The 13,978-nt window shown below is 36.4% G+C and overlaps 1 protein-coding gene across 1 annotated transcript in view; it reads left to right on the top strand.

Moving 5' to 3' along the window:
- Nucleotides 1-13,978, top strand: part of dgkb (diacylglycerol kinase, beta) — a 77,051-nt gene that overhangs the window by 36,149 nt on the left and 26,924 nt on the right. Inside the window, exons 18-19 of the mRNA XM_041988637.1 lie at nt 167-327; nt 11,094-11,158. Of these exons, the coding sequence (XP_041844571.1) occupies nt 167-327; nt 11,094-11,158 (226 nt within the window). The remainder of the gene's footprint in view (nt 1-166; nt 328-11,093; nt 11,159-13,978) is intronic.

Here is a 13,978-nt window from a genome sequence, read left to right as displayed (position 1 = left end):
AAATCTCAGTTCAGTATTTGACACATTGCATCCCCTTTTTAACATTTCACCATGCAGAAAATTAAGTGTGTTAATTCTTTGCATGTCAGTTCATTAATCATCAGTAAACAGGTTCAAACTGTCGCAGACCCACTTTAACATATCTTGTGCTTCATGTTACTCTGAGGTTATGAGGGCGAGAGCCTCCTTAAGATCCTGCGGGACATCGAGAACAGTACGGAAGTGATGCTGGATCGCTGGAAGATTGATGTCACACCCACAGACAAGGAGGAGCGAGGGGACCCAGTGCCTTACAGCATCATAAACAACTACTTCTCCATCGGAGTGGTGAGTCCAAGAACACACACAGATGCTTCTGTTCACGCAGAACTTTAAGTTAAAATGATGCAAGCATTGCATTCCATGGCTCTTTTGTTATGGGTTCAGAGATTTGTACTTTAGATTTAATATTTCCACTAAAAATATAAACCTTTGTAAACAAAAAGAAGGGTTTAATAGTTTATGCAGCAAACTGTGGTGCAAAAGAAAAAATGAATCACTACAAGGTATTTAGAATCCTGATTACAAAAAGAAATGTTCAATATAACAATTATTTAAAGTATTTATTGTGTTTAGTGCTGCACAGCAGTTACAGCGTTTTCTAGTAGACATGTTTTTAAGTCCAGGATCTTTGTAGGAGATTTTATTTATAAAATCTGTCTGCAAACAAACAACTGACAGCTGACTGTATGATGCCTTCGACCACAAAAACCTCAGTGTGACAGGGATGGTGGTGACGCTCACATTAAAGGTCAAACGAGAACAACTCACATGCTCAGAATAAAAAGAAAGAAAAAACTTATTGTATTGATTATTGTATAATTTTGTCACAGTATTTAGTTTATAGTGATAATATACACTATTTAAAAACTTTTTTAAGAAAAATTCTGATTCCACAGAACTACTACCTGGCAAAGAGCTGGACTGTACAGGATAAAAAAATTGAGGTGAAACTAGAAAATGGGTAACAAGTATTTGATCATGATAATATAAGACATTTTCAACAATAGCAGCAAAATAATTTTTATTTTAGAAAAACATAAACTTATAAAAGATTATCAAATATGAAATGATTCAATCAAGCTGAATTTAAAAATAAAAAAATATATATATTTTTTAAAAAATTATCCATGCAAATGCAGAAGTTATCTTTTTATTTATAATTTTGTTTTCCAAGTGGTTGCCAAATGTATTAGTAAAAAATGTGTTAAATAATACTGATATGGTTATCCTGCATCGTTCTCGGCACATCAGCTGAGCAGAACTTTCTTCTCGTGGGGCTCAGAGAAGAATTGTGTGATTGGTCGGACATTTTGAGGTGGGTGTTGTTAACGTAAAAAAGAATGAAGCGGAAAGTTATGGTTTCCACATTTCCCCTGATGTGAGGCGGAACCGATCATTTTAATGAACAACTGATTGAGGTGGTGGGAAAGTAGGTAAATGTAAACAACACATGTTGGATTTAAACACACGGACACTGCCGCATACACAACCCCCCTGCCACGGAAGAAGTTTGTTGTTGAATATGAAATGACCCAGTCAGCTGTTCATTGCACATAAAAACACAGACACCCACCCTGCAGTAATCCCCACCCCATCATGGACGAAGTGTCTCATGGAGTATGAAGTGGCCGGACCAATATGAACTTTTTTCCAGTTCTTGCAGCCTCGAGAACAAGAACAAAGTTCTCGCTTCTCGCGGAGTATGTATCGAGCTTGAGCTGCTGACAATGTACTAATGAAGAGCAGAATCACCATCCATCCATCCATTTTCTTCCGCTTCTCCGAGTCAGGTCGGGGCTGCTGCCTAAGCAGGAAACCCAGACTTCCCTCTCCCCGGCCACATTCACCAGCTCATCCGGAGGGATCCCAAAGCGTTCCCAGGCCAGTCGAGAGATGTAGCAGAATCACAATAAACATTAAAATCCAGGACAGGTCATTTAGAAATTTTGTCAGCATATATTGTTTTACATCTTTTTTGAAAAGTGAGTTTTGAAATTACACAACACAATTTCTAACCTTTTAAACACTTTTTTTTTTAATCACATGACAAACGTGCATTTATTAAAGAAAGTTATCTCAGTCTCATGACTTTAAGTTATACATGTAAGTAACAAACCACCTGCGCACAGTTTTTATTCCTTTTTTTTCTTAAATGTTGCAAAACTCCTCACTATTATTTTTATATATTTTTTTTTATTTTGACTTTGACCCATGCAAAACATTTTCACATCTTTCTCACAGAGAAAACAAAGGTACAGTATGGACTCGCATTCTGAAAATTAAACTTCCTTTCTGAAAAGAAAATACACAGAGGAGCACCTGCAGCAACAGCATAATAATTCAATTTATTTGTTTTGATCACACTGTGGTTAGGCCTTTATTGAGATGTGCTCAAGCTTCAACCTTCTCTGATCGATAAATGAGCCTTGTTGTGTATCTACACGGCGTTATGCAGCCGTCAACACCTCCCTTGTCCATCTCCAACATAATGACACTGATTTGACGTAGCTCATGTTAGCCATTACTGATAAATGTCACAGGGAAATATGGTAATTGACATTTGCAGGTGGCAGAGGAGGGGGCCACTGGGGGTTGTTAGATTTGTACAGACTGTGGCAGGGACATAAGTGATGCATGGCCTTACAAATGTTAGTTGAATAACACCTCCAACCTGGGCCCCTAATGACAATGTTTGAAGATATTAGAAAACGAGTCTTGTTATCATCATGATAGAAGATAAAAATGGCTGAACATATGGTGATATGTACAAGAGGAAGTGGTTATAGTGTGAATTTCATGGCTGAATGTTCATCCTATAATGTTTTATTGCTTCCATTTCCCACTGTAAATGCCAAAAAAAGCAAGTTACTTCATCTAAATTTTGACAGCAGTGTCAAATCAACATTATTTACAGTGTTTTACAACAAATGGGCAAAATGACTTATGAAAAAAGGTGCTTTAAGAGCTAATTATGTCAGCTTTATTAAGGATGTTTAACCACTTAATATACAGCATAAAAAACTTGACAGTGAAAAAAGCAGTCATATGTAGAAAATTACTGATCTGCATTATCAAACAGGGTGTGAAGCATTATGTGGTCAAACGACCAACTTTAAAGATCCTCAGACTTCCAGTTCAGTTGTCTGGTCCTGACTAAAACAAAAGTTTATTCACTTTACTTTTCACTGATAAGCTGCAAGCAAACACTGATGAGCAGCACAGCTCCTACATTTAGAAATACAAGGTCAACTTGAAGTCAAGAGCTGAAGAGTTTACTTTTCGTCTTTGATCCACTCTTTGTTCATATTTTAAACTGAGCCAGAGTTTGTTTCAGTCAAACAAAACCTATTGAGTGTGAACAGCCCCTTAGGCTCCTAAATGTGTGATGAAAACATGGGTGAAGACAACATTAATCTACTTAAAGATATGCTCATTTATCTTTTCCTTTAGAATAACACTCAACTAAAATCAAAGACGTCTTCACTGCAGACACTATTCACACCACAGTGTGTGCTTGTAGTATTCACCTACTGGCATCCATTTCCATGTTACCTGATGTGGTAGTCCTGCCTTCAGCTGGGATTAACATATCAAATAGCAAATGAAATTCTCAAAATGAGGTTATGCTCCTTTGAAGAGAAAATTTAAATGTCTAGCATAGAAAGCTCTGCATAAAGGAGTGGGTCATATGTTTGCTACGCCCATGCATAAGGATTGTTAACGCTGTTCTGGGTAGTCTGGGGGGGGGGTAATCTACTATTTATTACCATGTGACACATTAAAAATATCATAATGTGGTTTACTGCTTCTGGGTATCTATTAGGGGACAGAAGACGAGTATCAGATTGTGTTGAACAGGATTTTGAGCTAAATTTATACCATAAATTGAAGCAAAATGTCTCAGAAACTGTATATAATATATATGTCACATCAGGCTTATATGGGTTAATTTTGTGCTCTTTAAGAAAAAGTCTCGCAAATACGAATAACAGATGCAAAGATCAGAGTGCCCACACCGCTGAGGCATGAATTTAGCTCTATAGCTTTTGTAAAATGTTTCTGTCTCTTAACCCATACGGAGATCTGCTTTTTTATTGCATGTGGTCTTTGTAGGAAAACCTCTGTAGCTCTTTTCCACAAGCCAAAAATAAACCAAACCTATTGTTCTTGCCTTTCTAAACTAAGAGCTAGTAGTTTTCCCTGAGGGCCTCCTAACACCACTCCTTCAGTGCCACTGTCAGATCAATCAGAATGACGGTTGTGTACAAACCAGAAGGAAACTGGCTTCTCTTCCTCATCTGGCTGCTTCTCTTTGGATGCAACAGGTTGCTGGAGAAAAATAAAACCCTTAACCTTCTGATTTTCTTCCTAATTTTGAGGGAAGATGGTGGCTTTTCTGCAGGACTGTGCTGACCAGATTGATACAGAGAAGCTTCAGTATTCAAAGTTGGGAGCGACCACTGAAATGTTGCCCTTGCTTAGAGCCCATCAAGTCCAGGAATACTGGGAGTCTTGTTTGAATACCTTTGATGTCTTGTCAATGGGTTTAAAGTTACACATGATTTGGTAAGAGTTTCAACGTTCACTGTGTCTTCATGTAAAAACTTCACACAGCATCCTAAAGAAGCACTACGGGACGTTGGCAGGTTTTTACGTGACACGGCCCCTAATAACGGCTAATTCAACATCCATCTTGCATCCTGTCTCTACTCTGAGCACTCTCCAGCAAGTAAAAGTCAGTCCCATGTTGACTCCTGTCTTATCTTTTGACCTCTCTCTCTCTTTCATTTTTCTTTCTTCCGCTGATTATATCCTCTGCCTTTCTGTAATGAAATGGCCACAGAGTGCATTCAAAACATTCAATGTTTTAATATCAGTTGCTGGTGTGTGACATGTTGTGTAAATCGAAGCTGTAATGAGTTGTTCCAAGCTGGAACCCAAAGTTACGAAGTGTAGTTTCTCAGCCTCGGGATGCTTCTGGGCAGCGACAGCTCCAGGAATGTACGTGATATATGTTTCTGTGTCATCAACACAAGCTAGAAAAACTAAATTCTGAGTAATAAGCATGGCAAGAGTCAAGGCATCATAGTCAAGGGGTTGGTTAAATTTATGTTTTACTTAAGTAAGCTAATTAGGCATTTAGCATATAACCATTAAATATGTGTGGATTATAAGTCTGGTTAGTTTTTTGGGTCAACAAAGATTATGAAGAACTATTGATTTTCATGCTTCTCCAAACTTGTATGAGAACATTATATCTAAAAAGGAAAATAAATAAATAAGTGTCTGCACCATTGGCTTGACTGGGTCATGTTGCTACTATAACCCGTACTGTCTTTGCTCTGTTAGTGGGATTAGTAACCGGCAGGCGTAATGATGAGAAATGAAGTTGTTTTGTGGGGGATTAAGGGGACTTTCACCTCTCTCTGGATTTGAGTGTGATATAATATTTTATTTGCATCGCTTTTTTTTATTTTGCTTTCCGCTGAAAGAAAAGAATGACATTAAAGATTATGCGACAAGTCAAGCTAATAATTACCTTAGAGATTATGCAAATGAAGATGAAGATTGCTTCTGTAATAACACTGTTAAAATCAAAAGATCAGCACTAGCACATTCACTCTAATTTGGACTCATTTCCAGAGAAGTTGAGGTCACTTTTTCAGTTTCACTGGCCTTACTTCTCTGACACTTCTTATACACAAGATGTTAATGTGAGGAGATGACATAAAACTTAAACTTAGTAAAACTTAATTTTCCAAGTTATTTCTGTCTCACCACAGGTTATCCTTCCACAAAGAGAACCATCTTTTTTTCCTTTATGTAAATTCCTCCAACCCAACCTTTCTGCCACAGCCCAGTTGGATAGAGAATTAATGGTGTCATCCCTTTGGGAGGATGTGGAAGTGACGTGAAGTGTAATGATCTCAATCAGGACCAGGGGTGAGAGACAGAACTAATCACTGAGCGCGCTCTGCTACCATAATGCAGTCAGCCGCCCTAATGACCCTGGCACTCCTGTCAAAGCCATTACTCTCCCCCATAGTGAAAGGCACATCAAACTGCTGTGGCCTACTCATAATTGGACTAAACTTTGAGCTATGAGAGGACATTACACATGTCCTGTATTAATTTGGGTGCCAGATTTTTACATTGGTAATTATTTGAAGGCTGCTAAAGGGAAGAGTGAGTGAGTGAGCTGATGACGTCCCGCTGCTGCCGGTGGGGGTGAAGTGAATGGGAATGTGCCTACATGGGATGAAGCTGAAGTGGAAGCATCAGCTGCTTTTTTAGCCTCATGTTTATGTTTTCAACTAAACACAGATGAAAATATTGTCTCTAATGTTGTTTTTATTTTTTTTTTTTTTTTTTTTAATAATTTTTAAAGCAAATTTCTGAAGACCTAATTTATTCATTTATGATTCTGCGATTAATATCTTACAATCAATTTGATTTAATTGGACTATAATTGGATTTCAGTAAACTGAATTGAATTTGATTTTAATTGTACTCTTCTTCAAAACTGCCATCCAACTTTTTTTTTTTTAACTTTTGTTATACACTGAAATTTTACAAAAAAGGATTTCTGCTTATTTATAATTTCCTTTTCTTTAAAAATGTCTTCAAAAAACTTGGATTAAAAGATACATAGTCTGTGCAAATGTTTACATGGAGGTGTTTGTGCCATAGACTAGTCAGATGTGGATATAGGCAGATCTGCATCAGCGGAAGATTTATAAGAATCAACAATAATTTAAAAAAACAATAATGAGAATGATTAAGTGATTAGAAAACATGCTCCATCTAAAAACCAAGAACAAACACCTACAGTTATAATAGGTAAAAACCTGTCAAACTCTGGTCATGAAGATGATACAGAGCTTCCTGAAAGTCCACAAAACCTTATTTTCTCTTTTCTTTTCAAGACAAAGCTCCAAAAATTTAAATATGGATAAAATAATCAGTGGAAGTTTCCAGTTCCAACTATTCTATCTAAGAAGAATAGTTTGATAATAATACTTCAGGTATAACTAAATCAAATTTTTTGTTGTTGTTTTTGTGCAAACATAGTTAAATCACGTTGGGTAGAGATACTTACAAACTTTAAAGATCGTGTATCACAGATACATCTTAAATATTGAAATCAACGCAGACATCAAACATTCTGTTGTGATCATTAAACGATTAAATAGGTGAAAAAAAAGTCATGTTGAGAATGCTTCAAATATAGTTTTAGGCTTTCAGAGTCCTTAAAAAATACTTATTTACAATATTGGTTTGGCAAGTGACTGAAAACACTGGTGGGCAGAGAAGGAGGGGAAATAAATAAATTAAGTAAACAAAAATGAAAATTTCAGTGCTTTTAACAAATATTTGATTAAAAAAATCTAATTAAGGGTTCCAGCCTAAAAAAAACATTATATATACATATTTAATTAAATAATATTGTATTATTTGTACAGGTACACTTAATGTTCAGGAGTAAAAATACAGAAAAGTCTTGGGTTTATATAGATTATCGCCTCAAAAAGGCGTATGGTGAACTCGTGATGATTCATTTAAATAGTTTCCTTTTGGGCATAAATATATATTATGAATATTTTTTTTGTACATTTTTTTGTAAATCTTATATATTTATAGTTTTTTTTGTAAATGTTTTTGAAATACAAGGCTATATAGAAAATATATGGATCTTCCAATTATTATTTTTTTTATGTACAGATGTATTATTTTTTTCATTCATTTATTTATTTTTTACTAATTTAAAAATATATATATTGAGGTAGAGATTTTCCTTAAGGTCTATCTTTACAAGTTTTTGTCAAATTAAATTGTAATTAACTTACCAGGTAACTAACCATGTTTGTTGTAAATTGAAATCACTCACAAATTTTAACAGTGTATTATTGTCACAAACTATCCAAAAAAACACTTTAGAGTCCTGTATAGTGGACATAACATATGAACCATAACTATATTCTGTTTTATCCTCATTTGACTTGTGTAGTTTGCTTAGTTTAAAGGTTTTATGGTTTACAACATACAACCAGCGCAGAAACATAGAAGGATAAAGTTCTTCATCCACTCCTGGTTGCTTGAAATCGCTGTGTACTGTTGCAAAGCCACAGCTTTACTTGTACAGATCTCAGATAATAGACCCCAAACCAAAGGGGAGACAACTTCTCCTCGCTTTTGCTCTCTTGTTTGCAGCTATTGTCCTGTTTGTAAGAAAATCGAGTTACAATCTCTCAGATACATCCATCACCTCACCCTTCTGGCTCGCGTTCGAAGCGTGAGGCGAGTCTGCGGGGATCTTGAAGAAATCTTTTGGTCTTCTGCTTACAGCGTCTTGAAGAGACATCAAGAGAAGCTCCATTGATTTTTCTCTTTTTGCTTCTCCTGAATTTCTGTACAGAGAGCTAGCAGGGGGTCCTCCCTGTAGGTGCTGTTTCAATAGTGCCACTCAAAATGGAGTGGGTCAAAACAGATTGCTTCAGCGGAGGGAGGGGAGGGAAACGAGCCCAAAAAGTTTACAGCAACTTTTTTCCTCACTCTGCCTTGAGGTGATTTCAGAGCCGGACGAGTTTGAGTTTGTCAGAGTTTTCACAAAGGCCATGCTGACATTTTTTCTGGCATTTTATGCAAGGAATCTTATGCATTACTTCGTGTCTACTTTATTAGTTTAGACTTCACGTTGTCAAGGCTTTTTACAAACTTCATGATCCAAACAAACTTTTGATTGGAATTTTTACTATGGCAGAAATTTAGTGTTTCTGTAAAATAAAATACTTAACATGCAGGTTAATACAATGAAGGAGACCAATGTTAAGTTTTATTTGTATTCAGTTAATTTGCCTTGGATATTTTGTCAGTGCTGCAACACTACATCGCTGATAGCTGTTTTGTGACCGGATTTATAGCCTTTATTAAGTGGTTTGATATATGCATTTACGTATATACATATATGCTGTTATTTGTTTTTTTTCTAATTTATTTGTGTATTTATAAAAAAAAAAAAAAAAAAAAAAAAAAAAAAAAAACATGTTTTAGCAACTTTTACATACCAGGAATTCCACCCAGTGGACAAAAGTACTTTTACAATTTAACAAAAATTTGTCAATCGTAGTTAATTTTCTGTTATTAAACTCACCTAAGCTAACATTGTTTATGCTTTAGTTTTAGACATTATTAGTTTGTTTTTAATTAAAATGAACACAAACATTTTTTTTTTAATGTTCAGATAAACCTTATCGTGGGGTTCAACAAATACAATGCAGCTGTCTGAGAGTTGTAGAAGGTGTGTTTTAACATCAGTGCCCTGAAAATACTCAGACATCATTCTAAAGGGTTGTATTTACTTGTGAACATACAAAGAAAAGTCCTCAGGGCAAAGCTTTTAGGTTACATGATATCATGAGAGTAGGGCACAGGCTGTGTCCGAATGTGCACCCTACTCCCTACATAGTGCCCTATATAGGGGTCACGCCATTTTGTCTTTGAGTGTTCAAATGTCCAGAGAAAAAAAAGTAGGGCACTCAAAATTACCCACAATGAATCTTGAAAGTAGTGAGCATCGATGGTCACTAGACGGGTCAATATAGACCACAATGCATTGCAGGCAGAAGCTCAACATGGCTCAGGGAGGTGAAAAAATTCGAGCTGCGGGAAATTACCTATAAGCAAACAAACAAAGAATAAGTTGTGGTTGCTGTGGTGACAGCGGTAGTCACGTGGTTTGCGGTGAGGAAAAAATAGGCAGCTTTGTGTCTGAATCACCAAGAAAATGAGTCACTATGTAGTGTGCTATGTAGTGCAGCCCTATGTAGTGAATGAGGGGTTAGGGAGTGGGGTAGACATTCAGACACAGCCACAGTTAGATATGTTCACCTTTTATTTTCGTTTTGCATCTGCTTTTGCCAGCACTCTGGAACTGGTTAGGTTTAGGAGCCCAAACTATGTGGTAAGGGTTAGGAAGATATCATGAGTTGGTTTAATATGCTTCACTATGTCACGACCAAGTTAAACAGTGATGCAGATACTGTACACAATTTCATGACTTCAACCTTTTATGTTTAAAACTGAAACTAAGCAGCTTCTGTTAGCATTGACTTATCTCACTAAGGGCTTCCGAAAAAACAAAAGATTAAAAAAGATCAAATTTCTTCTCCGTTTTAAACAATATACCTTTTTTATTGGTTTTACAATTTGTGCCAATGTAGCAATGCCACATTTTGATGTATGACATGTCGGAGGTTTAATTTATGGCTCTTTGGCGCCACTGCTGGCTGAAGACATAACACCCCTCAGATAAGCGTTAACGAAATATAGAAATACAAAACTACAAAAAAATACATAAATAATAGCCTTATTATTGTCAAATTTAAAGATTGCAACCACTTCTTTCTTTCATTTATTCTATCGTTAACCTTCTTCATTGTCAACACCCTATTGTCAGATACAGTTATAATTTGAACAAAAAGCGGTATTAATACACTGGGGAAGCATTTTGACTCACACCACAGTAACATACTGTCGCCTATATGTGTGTATGTACATATATTTGATATATAGAAGATGAGGGGGAGGAAGAGATAGAGAAAACAACTTGGTTGCCATGGTATTGTCAGTATCCTGTAGGTTTGGTTGGGAGCTGTGATTACTCTCAATGTGTGTTTAATTAATTAGCCCGTGAGGAGACAATGTGCAAATCATCAGGGTTTCTGCCTATATCTTCAACCTTAGAATGTAAAAATAAAAGGCATGCATGGTGTAACTTACTGTTTTAAACTTAATACAGTCACATATATTCAGTCAAATACTGTAGAATGAAAATGTTATAAAAAAAATGGATGGTGTGCATAGAGGGGAGTTCTCGCTCATGTTAATAAACAATATGTATGAAAAGACACAGAATCCAGAGTGTACAGTAATCTGGGCCAGGAGGAAGTCTGAGGTCACAATATATTTTCAGTCTAAATGGCAGAAGATGCAATTACCATATAAACAGAATTAATTGGTACCTTCAGTAAAGATTTGTTTCTCTCTTTCAGGATGCCTCCATTGCACATCGTTTCCACGTAATGAGAGAAAAACATCCTGAAAAGTTTAACAGCAGGTATGTTGGTTTATGCCTCTATATATACGTCTCTCTTGCTACTCTCACAAAAGACCCACAGCCTATCTATATGTCCTATCCACAAATTTAACTTGTAACATACTGTTTACACCTGTGATATTATAAATGGGCAGTGCACTGTTTGCACAAAACACCCTTCTCAGTTTTCCTTGTGCATGCCCAAAGACCAGATTTATTGAAAAGGGATTAATCTTTTACTTTTTCTAAATCAGGAGGACTTCATGATTTGATGTTGTGGAGATTTCCATTTACACAAATGCCCAATATTTACCATTTATATATATCCGAAATAAGCCTCAAATTTAAAACAAAAATGGGGGAAAAAAATCAATCAGTCCCAGAAATCAAATCATTCTCTATTAAGTGTTTATGTCTGCAGTGCATTCTGAAAACCTGGTCATAGATAAGCTATAGATACTGTGTAGTTGCTTAGTATGATGAATGTACAGGCAACATACTTAGCATTTGTGATTACCTCGAGGAGATGTGTTCACCTTTCGAGGTGAACAAATGTGGCATCTATGTTTCCATCAATATTTAACATCTCCAATACATCTTCACTAGCACCAGGGAGTAATTGCAGGGCTAATTGAATTTGCTTGGCTAGTTTGACATCATGGATCAGTCAAAGTGATGACATGCAGGCTCCTAATAATCCCATTTGTACTCATTATCATATTTTACTCTGGCCTTAGTACAACATTTAGCCAGCTTTCCTTTTGCAGCTCAAACATAAAGACAAGCCTGAACGGAAGAAAAGGGGTTTCAAATAAACACTGGCCTTTTATTTAATGGTTCCCAATGTCTAGGGCAGCAGAAAAGACTGTAACATTATCACTTCTGAATGTCCTCATGAAACAGAGAGGGTATTAGGAGGTTATCATCCACCCCAACATGGTGGCATATCCTCTGATAAGGATAAATTATTTTTGTTTCCCAGTTTCTGTATCCTCATGCAGGACTTTTAAACAGCATCTATGTTGTTTTACACCATTTTAAGCCATTGTGAAAAATGATTGAGATATTTTAAGAAAATTATTCTGTCTGTTATTTGAATTCAATTAATAATTCAGGCAGGGGAATGAGTTTAGGATCTCTCTATTACACACTATCCTTGCCAGTTCAATAATGCATGATTATAGTTTTTCAAGGTAGCATAGATTTCGTTAGATTTATCCAAAGGGCTCGTGTCCATTGGAAGTATAATGCAACTTATCACAGAGTCATAGAGCTGGAAGCACTTTCTCAGGAACCTCTGTGACAGTTGAAGCAAAGTGTGGCAGGTCTCGAAGGGCCGACTTTTTTTTAACTATCACCAAGTCTGCAATAGGTATGTGTTACACTGGAATTAGTCAGTGAAAACTGAAAGAAATGCAATATTTTTGAGTTTTTAGCACACTGATATACTTTTACATAAAGACATATTTAAGAAAATTGCTACAAATATTAGTTTGTAAAAGTAAAAACAGAACCACTATAATGGTACCAGGATTACATGTTTCTCCTAACAAAACTGTCCCCATATAATCTGGTTGAAATAGAAAAAAGAGAGGCGATACAAACAAATAGAATGACCAAAGTTGGAATTTTTATACATCTATGGGTTGATATATCCATCCATTTGCAGGCTAAAGATTTACTTATTTATATTCAAAGTATTTAAGTGATGTTGATCCCCTACATTACGTAACTGTGTGAACAATAAAAGCTGATTAATATATAAACACTTGCCACTACAAACAGGGGTTGTATAAGCTTCAGATGAATCGGTATATTTGGTTTGTGAATGTATATGTGCAGGTTTTAGATGCATTCCTGTTCTCAAGCAAATAGTATTACATGCAAGTTAAAAGTCTCCCTGTGAACACGTTTGTTCAGCAGGTTATTTCTGCTCCTTAACTTAAAATTTCTTGAGAACAGACTATCTGTTTGAATGTCAAGAAGAATTTTAGTCCATCAAATGTCTGATCAAGGCCGATCTCTGGGAAACCCTAGGAAAGTAAAAACTATTGCCTGACTTTGTGCAGTAGCCGAAAATCATCTATTATCTTTATGCATTTATATAGGGGGATAGGGCATCTTAAGGCCTGTTTCCACCAAGGTGTCCTTCTCGGCACAGGATGGGACGGTACACATTTTTTTGCTTATCCAAAGGCTAAATAAGGGCAAGGATGCCAGAATATCCGATTCAACCCATCCTACTTTATTGGGACAACTCTACTGGAGTCCCAATCTTTCAGAGCTGACCCTAAAGGGTGGCCCTTGACATACTGAAACCTATTGATTTGTTTGAAAGAAGTGTCGCTTCTCGTGTGATTCGTCAATAAGAACGAAGCAGGAACAGCTCTGTGTTTACATATATGGTGGATATTTTGTTATTTAAAGCCACATGCCAAGTAGAAAGAATACAACCTGCTGGATGTCCACCATTCTTGTCCTTTGTTTCTGTGTTGCGTTTTTCTTCATTATAGTTTAAGGAAGGCATCGTGCAGCACTATTACGTAGCTGATGGATCTATCACTACTTATACCCCACCTGCCAGGTAAGGGCACAGTTGACTGTGGAAACGTAGCAGAGATCAGGGTTTACTGCACCAAACAGTCTCATCTCGAGCCAGACCTGTTTGTGGAAATGAGACTTTAGCGGGAAAACTTGCTGCAGTTGGTGTTAGAGTGAGAGACCGTTTTTACACTTGTAAATGTATTCATTCCCATAGCTCTCAACCCCTGCAGACTGAAGAATTCTGGGTAATTTTTCAACACACATAAACACTAAGTATGCGGAGCCCTCAGAGCTGAT

Source organism: Melanotaenia boesemani, chromosome 6 (assembly GCF_017639745.1).
Source record: "Melanotaenia boesemani isolate fMelBoe1 chromosome 6, fMelBoe1.pri, whole genome shotgun sequence".
NCBI lineage: Eukaryota > Metazoa > Chordata > Actinopteri > Atheriniformes > Melanotaeniidae > Melanotaenia > Melanotaenia boesemani.
The sequence above is the reverse complement of the archived record's forward strand: the minus strand, read 5'-3'. Positions and strand labels throughout refer to the sequence as shown.